This window comes from Silurus meridionalis, chromosome 7 (assembly GCF_014805685.1).
Source record: "Silurus meridionalis isolate SWU-2019-XX chromosome 7, ASM1480568v1, whole genome shotgun sequence".
NCBI lineage: Eukaryota > Metazoa > Chordata > Actinopteri > Siluriformes > Siluridae > Silurus > Silurus meridionalis.
The window spans coordinates 26,957,296-26,971,390 of record NC_060890.1 but is presented as its reverse complement, the minus strand read 5'-3'; the positions used below and the strand labels follow the sequence as shown (position 1 = coordinate 26,971,390).

At 40.9% G+C, this 14,095-nt stretch overlaps 1 protein-coding gene across 1 annotated transcript; it reads left to right on the top strand.

Annotated features, from left to right (window-relative positions):
• The first annotated feature begins 2,982 nt into the window (after positions 1-2,982).
• LOC124388494 (GTPase IMAP family member 9-like) lies at positions 2,983-10,898 on the top strand. Its single transcript, XM_046853182.1, has 2 exons — positions 2,983-3,006; positions 9,175-10,898. Exon 2 carries the CDS (start codon positions 9,190-9,192, stop codon positions 10,174-10,176), a length of 987 nt encoding a protein of 328 aa, XP_046709138.1. The 5' UTR covers positions 2,983-3,006; positions 9,175-9,189; the 3' UTR covers positions 10,177-10,898.
• The last annotated feature ends 3,197 nt before the right edge of the window (positions 10,899-14,095 follow it).

The following is a 14,095-nucleotide window of genomic DNA, read 5'->3' as shown; positions in this document are numbered from 1 at the left end:
CTCAAGAGCACAGCTCGATCCTTGTCCGGGAGGTCGGACAGGGTGAGCCACAGATGCCGCTCTGTGGCTACCAGGGCCGCCATGGACCGACCAACGGCCCGCGCCGTGTGCTTCGTGGCCCGAAGGGTTAGGTCGGCAGCGGCGTAACTCCTTAATGTCGGTGGCCCCGGAGCTAAGTCCCTCATCCAAGTCACGCAGCAGGTCAGCCTGGTATGCCTGCAACACACCCATGGTGTGGAGACATCCCGCAGCCTGACCCGCTGCCGCGTAAGCCTTCCCCACTAAAGCCGATGTAGCACGAGCGGTTTAGTAGGGAACACCGAGCCTTTAGCGACGATGCCACGCTAGGAGAGGTAGCTAGCTAGCGCCTCTTCGACACGCGGCATCGCCCATAGCCGCACGCCTTAGCCCCAACCACAATCGCATAAATCGAGGAGTGGTGTGGCGAAGCACGCGCTGAGTATGGGGTTTCCCAAGAACTGGACACCTCGGCGTGCAGATCAGGAAAAAACGGCAGGCCCCGGCGCCGAGGAAGCGACACAGGACGCAGAAAACGCTCATCCAGCTTACTGGGTGCGCGCTGTCTCTGCTGCTCCACCGGCCAAGCTAGATCCAGCTTAGCAACGGCTCGTGTCACGACCTCGAGGAGCTCCTCGTACAGCACAGGCTGAGAGGGCTCCACGGGCTCGCTAGCATCCATCAGCTCACCCTCCTCGGAGAGAGAGACATGTAATGCCGCGCTGCTCGTACCGGGAGAAGAAGCAGCCATCGGGCCTGCTTCCCCAATAGAGCCGAAGCTCAATTCAGCCGACGAAGCTGAAGCGGACTCATCCGACTCCAACTCGGCCGCTAAATCGGCCTGCGAGCCCCACGAGCGCCGGCGCCGCTTTGCCTCGGCGAGCGGGACCGGAGCCGCGAGGGAGAGAGCTCCTCTCAAAGAGCGCTCTCCGGGAGCGAAGCGTGTGCATAGCCATGCGGCTACAATGAGAGCAATCAACTCCCTCGAGAGCCGATTGTGCATGCTCCACTCCTAGGCAAACAACGCACCGATCATGCGAATCCTTACCGGTAATAAAACGCGGACACGGATGCACGCGCCACGGAAACCCTGTCTGCCAGCCATCACCGACCAGAAAACACAGCGAAACAGCGCTTACCTGAACGAGCAGAAAGCTAGCGTCTGGTCCATCTCGCAGCCATTTGTAGCTTCCTGTTTACGCGACGTCGCCCGCTGATGACGTCACGTTCCAAACGCCTATTGGTCAGATTACACACGTGGTTCAGAGCGCGGTCACGCAGGGGCGTTCCCATAGCGTTTCGACGCAGCTCGAGTTCCTGAAGGGGAACAAGGAGCAACCTCACAAGTGTTAAATAAACAGCCAATGTGCAGTTGTTCATCATACTAATGTGTTAAATTTTTTTTTCTATATTTTACTAATTACATTTTTTATGATTGGTCCATATATAATCCTACAAGCACTTGTGTATTAATAGATTATACATTATAAAATGTAAAAAAAAAAAAAAATGCAATAGCAGCCAGGTGTTAAAAGCCACATCTGATCTCACCTGTAAAGTTTCTTGTGTAAAATCCTGAATCTGCTCTGAAAAACCGAGGCTGTCTGTTTCTTGCTCATTTTTGACAACACATAAAAATGTAAAATTAGTGCAATAATGAAAGAGTAGCCCATAAAATAAAGATTGTTTCTATCAGCATACTGTAACGTTTTCCCTGTCATCTACACTCATTCACCGGTCTACATTTACCATCATCCTTTGCACCCCGTCATCCACCATGTTTGTGTCCCGTCTTCACCTGTCTGTTCACCCGGACTCTATTTATACTCATCACCACTGTCTTCACTCAGTGTCGGGTAACGTTTTTACTGCGTTGTATGTATGTGTGATTTACCTGCTCCTTATTATTAAAATTACATCTTTAATGTTACTATTCGTCGTCCTCTTCTCTCCGTGTACATACCGTGACACATACGTGATATTATGTAAAATTGGCAGAGTTGAACATGCTGTAAAATCTCATTTCAACATTATCTTTATTCTTATTTGAAGGGTTTTGATAAGCATTGTTGGGAAAAGTTACTTTTAAAAGTAATGCATTACAATATTGAGTTACTCCCCAAAAAAGTAACTAATTGCGTTACTTAGTTACTTTTTATGGAAAGTAATGCGTTACGTTACTTCTGCGTTACTTTTTCTTACCTGGTTAAAGCTTGATCTCTTTCAGGCCTTACAGGTGTAACAGGTGAGAAGGGTCATTCCTATCTTGAAGAAACCTGCTCTGGATGCATCAGACATCAACAACTACAGACCGGTATCACTTCTCTCCTTTCTTTCAAAATCTCTGAAACGCAATGTTTTTAAACAACTGTCTGTCTATCTCTCACAGAACAACCTCCATGATCTGAACCAGTCTGGGTTCAAAGCGGCACATTCCACAGGGACGGCCTTTTTGGTTGTTTCTGAGAAACTGCATGCTGCTCGGTCAGCCAAGCTGTCATCTGTACTTATCTTCCTGGACCTTTCAGCAGCATTCGACACAGTCAACCACAAGACACTTGTGTCAACCCTCAAGAGCCTTGGTATCTGCGGAACAGCATGAGAATGGTTTGCTTCCTACCTGGAAGGTCGCTCATACCAGGTAACATGGAGGGGATCCACATCTGCCCTGTGCAGACTCACCACTGGTGTCCCACAAGGCCCTGTACTTGGTTCCCTCCTTTTCTCCCTCTATACCCACTCCATTGGTGAAGTCATATCCTCACATGGGGTTTCTTATCACTGCTATGCAGATGACACTCAACTCATCTTTTCTTTTCCTCCATCAGATACCACAGCTTCCGCTCGGATCTCAGCATTAAACTTAAACTCAACCCCAGCAAAACAGAACTGCTGATCATCCCAGGTGATTCATCTCCAGGTCAAGATCTCCAAATAACACTTCATGACTCTCTGCTCTCCCCTTCAGCCACTGCTCATAACCTCGGGGTAACTATGGACAATGAACTGTCTTTTTTTCCACATGTCGCTAATGTTGCTCGTTCTTGACGATTTCTTCTCTATAACATCCGAAGGATTCGACCATTTCTGTCCATATAGGCTGCCCAGGTGCTTGTTCAGTCTCTTGTCATTTCAAGACTTGACTACTGCAACTCTCTGCTGGCAGGTCTTCCCCTGAACACTATTCATCCACTGCAAATGATCTAAAACGCAGCTGCATGACTTGTGTTCAATCTGCTCAAGTTCTCCCACACCACCCCACTGCTGCGCTCCCTTCACTGGCTTCCAGTAGCTGCACGTATCAGATTCAAAACACTGATGCTTGCCTACAAGGCCAAAATGGACCAGCACCATCTTACCTCAGTGACCTCATCACATCTCGCACTGCACCACGCTGTCTGAGATCCTCCAGCACTGTTCGACAGGTACCTCCTTCTCTCAGAATGAGAGGTAAGTACAATTCAAGGCTCTTCTCTGTTCTTGCACCGAGGTGGTGGAATGAACTTCCCCTAGATGTCCGTACAGCAGAGTCCCTGACTATCTTCATACGACGACTGAAGACCTTCATCTTCCTGAAATACCTAAATTAGCACTTTCCAAGTTTGTAGAATTCAAGAGTTATATTTATATTAAGTTTGTAATCTTGCGTACCAGTGTAGATTTATTAATTACTAGAGATTTAAAGCACGTTTGTACGTCACTCTGGATAAGGACGTCTGATAAATGCCGCAAATGTAAATGTAATGTAAGTTCTTGTACTAGTGTTTAATGCAGTAATGCATGAAAACAGTGTAATATAGATAATTGCATTAAGATATAAGTTATATTAGGGCAAAATATATGTCTTAAACATTTAAAATGTTTAATAACTTCTAAAAGAACAATAAGATGATATTAGAGAACAAATGACATCACCCATTAAACAGAAATCTGTCAGCTTTAAAAGTAAAAAAATTTCACATGGCCAAAACAAATGTATGATGATTCCAATAGATCAAAACTCTTGTTTTCTATAAAGGGTCCTCAAAACAAAATTTGGTTTATGCAAAAAAAAAAATTATTCTAGATCACTTCTGCAATGCAAAATAAGTATTGTCTTAATGTAATGTTACAGAATTATCTTAATACTGATTTCACAGTTTCATCTAGGTTTTTTTTTTCAAAGTAACGATTGAAGCGCAGCAGGAGTAGTTTCTCAAAACGCTGGTCTGTAAGACAGTTTCTTTTTGGGGTGAGGATGAGACTTCCAATACTAAACTGCCTCTCAACCAGTGCACTGGATGGTGTTGCTGTGTTGGCTTTTAAGAATTTCTTAAAAATCCTCGGGAAATCATGTAAATTTCCCACATCAGCTGATTTCAGGTATTTACAAATCTCCATGTCCACAGTAATTGCTTGTTCGTCATGTGTATTCTCCTCTTTTGCCAATGTGAAAAAGTCATTTTCATGATCTTTGCATTCAGGAAACTGCAGTGGCTCTTTCTGTGGTATCTCACTGGTGAGAGCACGACACTGTGCTGCCAGAATTATCTTGATGTTGTCTTTTCTTGTTTCAACCACCGCAGCTTGAATTTTGGCAGGTTTACAGCAGCAAGCAAAGCTTCGTCACGGTCAAGGATGGAGCTAAACCGTGTCTTGATAGCCTGCAAAACAATTTTTCTTTTTTTTTCTTTTTAGAGCTGCTTTACAGCAAATTTAATTTTCTTTGCATCATTGAATCATTATTTCCCTGTTATCCATGTAAAGCTGCTTTGAGACACTCTATATTGTATAAAGTGTTAAAGAAATTTAAGTAACTTGACATGAAATAAAACTACAATGATAATAATATTAATAAGACAATATTGATTACCTGAGCTATGAGGTCTGGGAGGTAGGCCATCATAGGAGAGAGGCCATCTTTCAGTGCCAAGATTTTGGCCATCAGGATTTCATGGGTAGGTTAAAGTGTGCCATAGAAACAATCATCTTCACCTTGAAGTACTGTATATCCAATGCCATACAGACAGGCTTCAGAACCTTGCAGTATTCTTTGAGGAACTGATACTCTCTCTCTGTAATGCATCTGATGTCCAAGCGAGTGCAAAATTGATTGAGGTCCACTAAGGGCATGTCCGTGACTCTGCTAAGCGCATCATGAAATGAGTTCCACCTTGTAGTTGAAGGAACCAGCAACTTTCTTTTGCTGAATTCCTCCATGCTCTCTGATGCCACAGATGATCGACAAAATTTTGACAACAAGGCTGAACACTTTCCATTCACACTTCTGTACACTGCTTTTCAATCTGCCTTCGCCATCAGAAATGTAACTATGTTGTTCGGGTATATACGGTTAAGGGTGTGGGCTGCACACCGGTGATGTGGAGAGAGAATATACCTTTCACTGTCATCTTGTTAAACTTTTTATCACACTATATGTAAGGAAGTGTTTTATCCTCTGCCGCTTGGGAAGGATTGCCTTCTGTCCCCGGGACAGGATACCCCCGAATTCAGCCTTACCTCTCGATCTTTGCTCTTCTACGTGCACGGGGAAGTCTCAATGAAACACACGAGTCGGCTTTCAGAGAGAAGTTCCAAAGTTTATTGTCTTACACATGAAGATATACTTCTAAAGTGAAGGAGAGAAAGGGGAGGGCTGCCAGGTGTGTGTGTGTGTGTGTGTGTGTGTGTGTGTGTGTGTGTGTGTGAACAGAATAGAAAGTTAGGACAGACAACTAGACAAGGTCATGTTGAGCCTGCAGAGATAAGCCTAAAACAGAGATACAGGAACCACTGTGTGTGTACGAGCAAAGTAACACATGCCACAAAAAAAGGATAGTTCAGGGTTTGGTCAACAAAAAACATACAAAAAGGTGATTCTAGAAGCATAAAGCAGAATTCCTATAACTACTAATGGCAACAAGATCCATATTACCATACTGTGAGAACATAAGAACGCTTGACGATAAAACCTCCACATCTGGTCATGTTATTCATTTAGCAGAAGCAACAAAACGCAGGTTAGTCATACCAAAAGGTGACAGTTTGGGTTTTCTCACAACGTAAGCGTATGAAGAGAGGATACAGACAAGAACTGAGTGTTCTGGGTCAACTTAATCTAGGACTAGTGATCAAGGATATCTTACACTATACTGTTACACTATAATGTTTACATGCTGTCTGTTGCACCTCTTGACTGCTGCTGTTTTTTGCACTACACTGTCTGTTTATATTCACTCCCAGATATAGTTTTTACAGTTCTCCTCGCACAATACTGTATATTCAGAGTATACTAGTCAGCGTTATCTCAGGTTTTGTGTCTTGTCTTGTCTTGTGTTGTCTGTCTGCACTGTCTGTCTGTACTGTTTTTTGTCTGCACTGTTTGCACTAGGTTGCACTTGATGCACTTTATGTAGCTTGTTGTTGTTTAGTGTAGCACCAGGGTTCCGGAGGAATGTTGTCTCATTTTTACTGTGTACTGTGTATGGTTGAAATGACAATAAAAGACTCTTGACTTGACTGGAAAACTTTGTGCAATTCTGTAAATATGACCTCGTCCTCGTCTACATCATTCTCTGCTTCATCATCAGCTTGAAACATTCTGAACGCTTTTACAAAGTTTACGCCATCGTCAGTGACCGTGGCAGTTTATCTTCCCACAAAGAGCAAATGAGCTGTGAATTTGCTCTCTATCTCCGCTGCGATGGCATCGTACATGTGTCTCCCACAAAATCGTCTGCAGGCGATTGCAGCTTTTTGGCGATGCAGAGTAACAAGATCGATCCAGTGTACAGCAATACCCAAAAAACTTTTATTCTGAGCAGTCAATAGATCTGCAGTGGTGGAAACATATTCCAAGTCGGCAAAAGTTTTCTATAGTTCTGTCTCCATTTCCATATATGCACTGTCCAAAAAGTTTGTGAAGGTTTTGCGATCGGGCAGCACATCCCCCTAGCCTTGTCCCTATCAAAGAGATTTTGCCGATGATATGATGAAATGTGGGCACCTCCACAGTGGGCAGCGGCTGCATCTCCTCAACAATAAAAGCAGCAACCAATTTGTTGAGTTCAGTTGAACTAATTGTTTTACCTGGTGGTGAACGTGAACTGAAATCAAGCCTTTGTTGTTTAGCTTGAGGCTTGAGCTTGTGCAGCTCTCTCTCTTCCACATCTGTAGTGCTGTGCTTTGCAGATGTTTTTTTTTTTTTTGAAGTGGTATTTTTTGCAGTTGACAGGAGCTTTTCACCAACACATAATCTACATGTAACCATTATTACTTTCTCCTTTTCCTCCACTATTTCACAATAATAAGAAGACTTCCATCACAGTGATGTAAAGCTCTGGTTTGCCATCTCCGCTTCTGACCAGCTTCTGTTCCCGCGGCTCGCACGTATGAGTGCGCGATTCTACCTGACTACCTTCATTTAAATTCAGATTTGTTTTTTTTATGCAAAATAATTTAACTGAAAAGCAACTCACATTACTTTTTTAAAAAAGTAACTCAAATAATAATGTGTACATTTATAAAGTAACACGCTACTTTACTCGTTACTCCAGAAAAGTAATATTATTACGTAACGCACGTTACTTGTAACGCGTTACCCCCAACACTGATGATACACTTGTTAAAACAAAAGACGTTATAAAAGAGTTTAAGAAAAATACTAAGAAAAAAGTGAACGTTTGTCCAAGCAGTTATTTTTTATAATAAATCCTTATAATCCTTTAAATCCTTCAAAACTTGCTAATTATTTAAAAAGAGCAACAGGCAGAGTTACTAAACATTGTGCAACACAATTCGGATACCATATGCAACTTACACTGCTTTGTAAAAAAGGAGCTACAGTACCAGGGCGCGTGATGATGACGTGACAAGTGAGTGACTGATTGCCATGGATACGTGAACGTCATGTATAGACTATCTTGTCCCTTTGAATTTTTATCTACACCCCTGCTATATATATATATATATATAAATTGTCTATTGTTTACTGCTTACTGTTCCAGTGTTTACTGTTTACTGGCATAAGCATTTTTCGCATTTTTTCTGTATATACATCTTATTTTCTCCACATACATATATCTTTATATCCTTATGTATTTTTATATTTTATTTTATATAGTGTTGTAAGAAAAAATGATGAGGACAATGAAGATCGTAATGAAGAAATTTATAACAGCATAGCAGTGACAAAATACACAAAGCACTTTGGGTTCATCGGAGTCAGCAAGAACCCAGAGCAACCTCTGCCCAGATATTTTATATTGTTCTTCCCTTTGAAGTATAGACCGGATTTATCATTTAAATGTAAATTAGATATAGGACATGTGTGAGGAAACAAAAGGCTGGGGGATACCATTCTCGGGGTCGGAGGTCAGCAGGTGGTAATCACCGGTATTCACACCTTTGCTGGCCCTGGCCCCCCCAGCAGGTCAGGAAGGGGTATTGTTTAAATGATAATCATGGTCTCAAATACCTTTTGGTTAGAGATAGTCCTTGATGGCTTGCTGCTTCTCCCAGACAGATTCAATCAAGACTTTGATTAGGGTTGATACAACTGAAATTCTATTTCAAACTATATTAAATACTTTTGTAAAATTGAAGCCGTTTTGCAGATGAGCTTAATTTGATATAGCGGAGGGTGGAATCTGAATTGAGGCAGTCTGTAATTCTTACAGTGTTATACTTTATTAAACTGCCTTCTTTTTCGTTGTTTTATTTTTTCTTCCCATCCCATTCCCTCATGTCGGACCGTCGTAATAAGCATTTCACTGCATGTCGTACGATGTATGTATGTGCATGTGACAAATAAAATTTGATTTGATTTGAGGGTTCCCTGGCATACCTCCGGATCGAATGCAACAGGCCTTTAGTGTTGTTGTTTGAACAAAAATGTAACTTTACAGATAGATGTGTGATGCAGATCTGAAGTATGCTTCATGTGGTTGCCCAAACGAAGTTTGCAAACTAAAGTAGCAAATAATTGTATTAATGAATTGCTCCTCATCACACTGTATAAGATCTCAGTGAAAACTGCACTGAAACACTGGACTTAAAAACCAAACACTTTAAACTAACTTTATTCTATATTTTTATCTTTCAAAAATATGCTTATACACATAAATATAATGATTTTCTTTATTATTCATTAATTTAATATTCCTCATGTGTTTGAAGGTCTCCAGTGAAGACATGTCTGGATCTGAACTCCGGCTTCTGATGGTGGGAAAATCTGGTGTGGGAACAAGTTTAACAGGAAACACTATTTTGGGTGAAGATTGTTTTCCCTCAGCAAAAAGCCTTTCCTCAAACACCAACAAGTTACAAAAACGAAGTTCCACTGTGGCAAATCGAGCCATCACTGTGTTTGATATTCCAAATTTCTTTCATTCCACTCTTTCAAAGAAACATGTGACTGCAGAAATTGAAAGATGTGTGGAACAGTCTTCTCCTGGTCTGCACACACTGCTGCTGATTGTAACACCACACACCTTCACTGAGCAGGAGTCAGATATCTTGTGGTTATTTAAGCAAATATTTGGTGAGGAAGCTTTGAGATACATTGCTCTCTTTACCCATGGAGACGAGGTAGATAAAGACACAATCAGTGATTTCATCAGAAAAAACAGACGATTGTCAGCTCTAATAGATGAATGTAGTGGGAGGTTCCATGTACTGAACAATAAAGACGGAGCAAACAGAAAGCAGGTTGATGAGCTATTGGAGAAGATTGATAAAATGGTGTGTGATAACAGGAACAGTCTTTACACACTGCAGATGTTTCGTTATGCACAGTCACTAAGAGCGCACTGTAAAAGGACAGTTCTGGCAGTCTGGAGAGTGCAACCACAATACATCTACCTGATCTGTGTCATTGTGGTCGCTATGGGAGGGTTTCATGGATGGAACAATCGCTCCGATAGTGTTTTACATTTCACTCAGGGAGCGTTAATAGGGCTTTTAGCAACTTTAGCAGGAGCTGTCTTAGGAAAGGTCTGTGTCTGGATGAAATGTGTCTGGCAGCATTCTAACAGAATGATACTCCTGGGGATCCCATGTGGCTTTGCTGCAGGTGGGATTATAGGGTTCTGTGTGGGTCCAGGGGGCGTGCTGTTAGCAGGATTAGCAGCACTAGCAGGAGCTGCTGGAGCCAATGTCACCACACATGCACTCCATTAAATCCCTTAGACTGAGATGTAGATAAAGCTACAGGATTTAAATGATGTTAAGAATGAGATCTAACACTTATAGGTTAGATCTATACAGCAGACAGCAGACCTTCAACATAAACTGATTATAACCCTGATTATGCCATCATTAATATAAGAATGATTTCTGTATTGAGATATTTATGTAAGATTTATATAAGAAGTCAGCAGTGTCAGTGCTCTGTTACAGTCTGGGGTAAAGCAGTAACTTTGACTTTTCCAACATCTGGACAGAGGTGTTTACACTTCTTTGTGGTTTCTCAATAATATGTCAGTTTTCTTTTTTTTTTTACTATTACAGCCAGAAACAGAGGCTTTTTACTTTCTTGCATACCTGTCTTTAAAGGTGTTAGTTTGTTAAATAAATAGTAATTAATATTTTAATGTGATTAATGAGATGGAATTAATTTACAATTCATGTGTTTTATTACTGGCATTTTATTAATAAATTCTATAATATTTCTTTACTTTTTATAATCAGATCATTTTAATTACAATATTATTAGTTACATGTTGACACTATATAGCAATAAAGCATGTAGAAACTGTTAATAACACCACACTTTTAGACAATATGTGGAAAGTGTTTGATGCTGGAGATCATCTCTTCACTCTGTAAAACACTGTAAGTTATATTAGAGAGGGAGAATGTGTACTTGTATGTTCATGAATCACACTTTTTATTTCCTTGTATTATCATGTGTGTAATAATATTCTGATTTACATAAATAATTATAATTGTGTATTTGAAATGACTCCAGATGTGTTGGTCTCTTGGTTGTGTCATGTTTATTTTTGTCAGGATGGCAGATGTGGATGCATGTATGGGTTTATTCAGATGCAGGTATGGGTATGTGATTTTAACAGTGAGCATTGTGCTAACGCTGCTTCACAGAAAGAAATCCATTATAAATATACATTTCAACATCATTCATGATTCTCTATATGTTTATCCCTAATAAGCAAGCCGTAGTTGACAGCGGCAAGGAAACACTCGATGAAATGGCATCCCTGTATGGTATGAGCAGCTAAAACTATATTTCTGAATTATTTTACCCAGAGGTATTATGGCATACATTTAGACTGTAATTAATAATTCTAGTCTGCTACAATGGCTTAGGATTACAATAATCGAGTCTCAATCGGTGATCAGATGATAACCTCATCAATGATGGAACTGTAATTAATGGATATTTCAGACTAAGGAGTGAAGAAGAGTCTCCAGGGACCATGATGATTTCTTGGCCAATGATGATGACTAGCTAATAAGCCAAGTTAGATTTCCTGAAGCTGCGCTCCTGGATCTATGTGCTAAATTGGGTCCAGTACTAGAGAGGGCAATATGCCGAAAATATGCCCTAATATATCCCCATCCAAATACAGGTCCTGACCATTCTGGGGTTAATAGCAACCAGTTGTTTCTAGGGGGTTTTGGCAGACATGGAAATGCTTTATATAAAATAAATAGGATCAATAGGATCTTTACGATGTGAGTATGTATACGGTATAAGTTATACACAAAGTCTTTTTCTGGACTCACACATCTCTGGTTACTATGTCTTCTTACCCAATCAGGAACAATTTTAGCGCAGGTTTTTTCCAGCGTGTATATATACACTTGTCTTTTACCTGCAATAAACTAAAGAAGAACATATGCACCATTCTTTGTGCTGTGTGGTTCTTCCCTGATCGGAAAAGACACCATGGGCATCGTAGCTCGCATGGGAAACCTCTCCAAGAGTTACGTTTTTGTTTGTGCATAATTAAAAAACCTAACAATTCTATTAAATCCCATTCTTTAGGTCAAATCAAATCAAATCTGGTGTATCACAACTGTCCATGAGTGCCATAATGCCTGCTCTTATGAATAGTATTATTAATTATGGGTAATCAATACATCAGGTTTTTGTACAACAATATGAAGAAATAAAAAATGCAATTTGCAGTAATGTCCAGTTTCACGAATGCCATCGGCGCAGTTGCACTTAAATTGCCAATAGGTGTCTTTATAAAAACTAATTTGTTAAAAACATAGTTCTGTATACCTTTAGATCATTTCTAGAGTTAGGTGTAAGAGCTGTGGTTCGAGCAGCAGGTAGTAGTTGACACACATGACAGGATCCATGGGTATGTAGCCGAGTCGTCCAGTTAGCATATTGCCAAAAAGTGTTGTTGTCTGGATGAACCTGGGTGTGTATCCCTGCCCCAAGGCTGAAGACCAGGAGAAGGAGGACAACCATACACTGGTTGTGTTACTTCCCTTGATTGACGAGAGGTTGTTTTTCTGTTTCCTGCAGTTTCTTGCTACAGTTGTCAGTATGCCTGAAGAGTCGACACAGGAGGGTCTGAGTCATCGTCCCTGGATGGCGATGCACGGTGATAGAGGGGAACAGAAATCGATAGATGTCTCCTATAGAACTCATGGGAAGGTCAAGAGTCTAAGCTTCTGTAACACAAAGAGAATAGAGATATACAGGGTACATAGATTCATTCTTGTGAAAAGGCGTCAACTCCCATGGGACATTTCTTAACTCTGGTAGCGTGGTTCCAATGTGGAAAGGATCCAATGTGTTACACAGGGGTAAACTCTATCTATGGGAGTTTTTCCTTGCCCCAGTCGCCATGGCTTGCTTATCAGGGATAAATACACGTTGTTTACCTTAATTCTTCAATTCTGTAAAGCTGCTTTGAGACAATGTCCTTTGTGAAAAGCGCAATAGAAATAAACTTGATTTGACTTGACTTTCCCAAGGCCCTTTCCCAACTTTAAAACGTGTTAAAGACAAATTCAGAATGAGTTTTCTATGTTATATTGTAAATAAAGAACATGCTTAAGCTTTCTTTCGGCTTCTCCCATTAGGGGTCGCCACAGCGGATCATCCGTATTTGTGATCCGCATATTTGATTTGGCTCATGTTTTTACGCTGGATGCCCTTACTAACGCAACCCTCCCCATTTATCCGGGCTTGGGACCAGCACTAAGAGTGCACTGGCTTGTGCAACCCTAATGGCTGGGTTTATACAAACTGCACATTAATACTATAAAATATATACACATTTCATTTTTACTATAGTCCCCTTGACTGGCTTGTGCCTCCCTAATGGTGAGAGAGCTGCATCCTAACCACTAGACCACCAGGGACCGAATAAAGACCGTGCTTATATATTTTTAAATGATTACTGTTTTTATTTATAATTTAAACATCATCTCAACTTTTTTTTTAATCAGGGTTGCATAAATTAACTTTTGACTTTTTTTTTTTTTTTATGCTTTTTATAGGTAGGTACGAGCATTACTGCTGTGCTACTACATTTTTTTAGGATCTTATAGATTATTGAAAAAATGACTATTGTATTTGGAAATGTATATAATTATTGAAAAATGTAAGAAAGAACTACCTATTGATGATTTTAATGTTAGTGTGGTGCTTATAATCAGAGTTAATTTTGCCAAAAATCAAACTTAAAAACAAGAATTTACACACATCAACTCAGAATAGTGCTGGAGCTGCAGGAAAACATCAGGGAAAACAGACACCATTAAAAACACAACATCAATGATTGAAGGACAGAACTGACACAGAGGGAAACTTAAAGACACAAAGGAATGATTAGACTCAGGTGGAACAATAGGAACTAATGAGGACAAAATGGCGACATCTGGTGGAGAAAATAGGGAATTTGGACATGTGCAGAGGAGGGACATGGGGTATATCAGTAGGAGAATGCTGAGGATGGAGCCACCAGGAAGGAGGAAAAGAGAAAGGCCAAAGAGGAGGTTCATGGTTGTGTTGAGGGAAGACATGCAGGTAGTTGGTGTAAAAGAGGCAGATGTAGCGGACAGGGGGGTGTGGAGATGGATGATCCCCTGTGGCACCCCCTAATGGGAG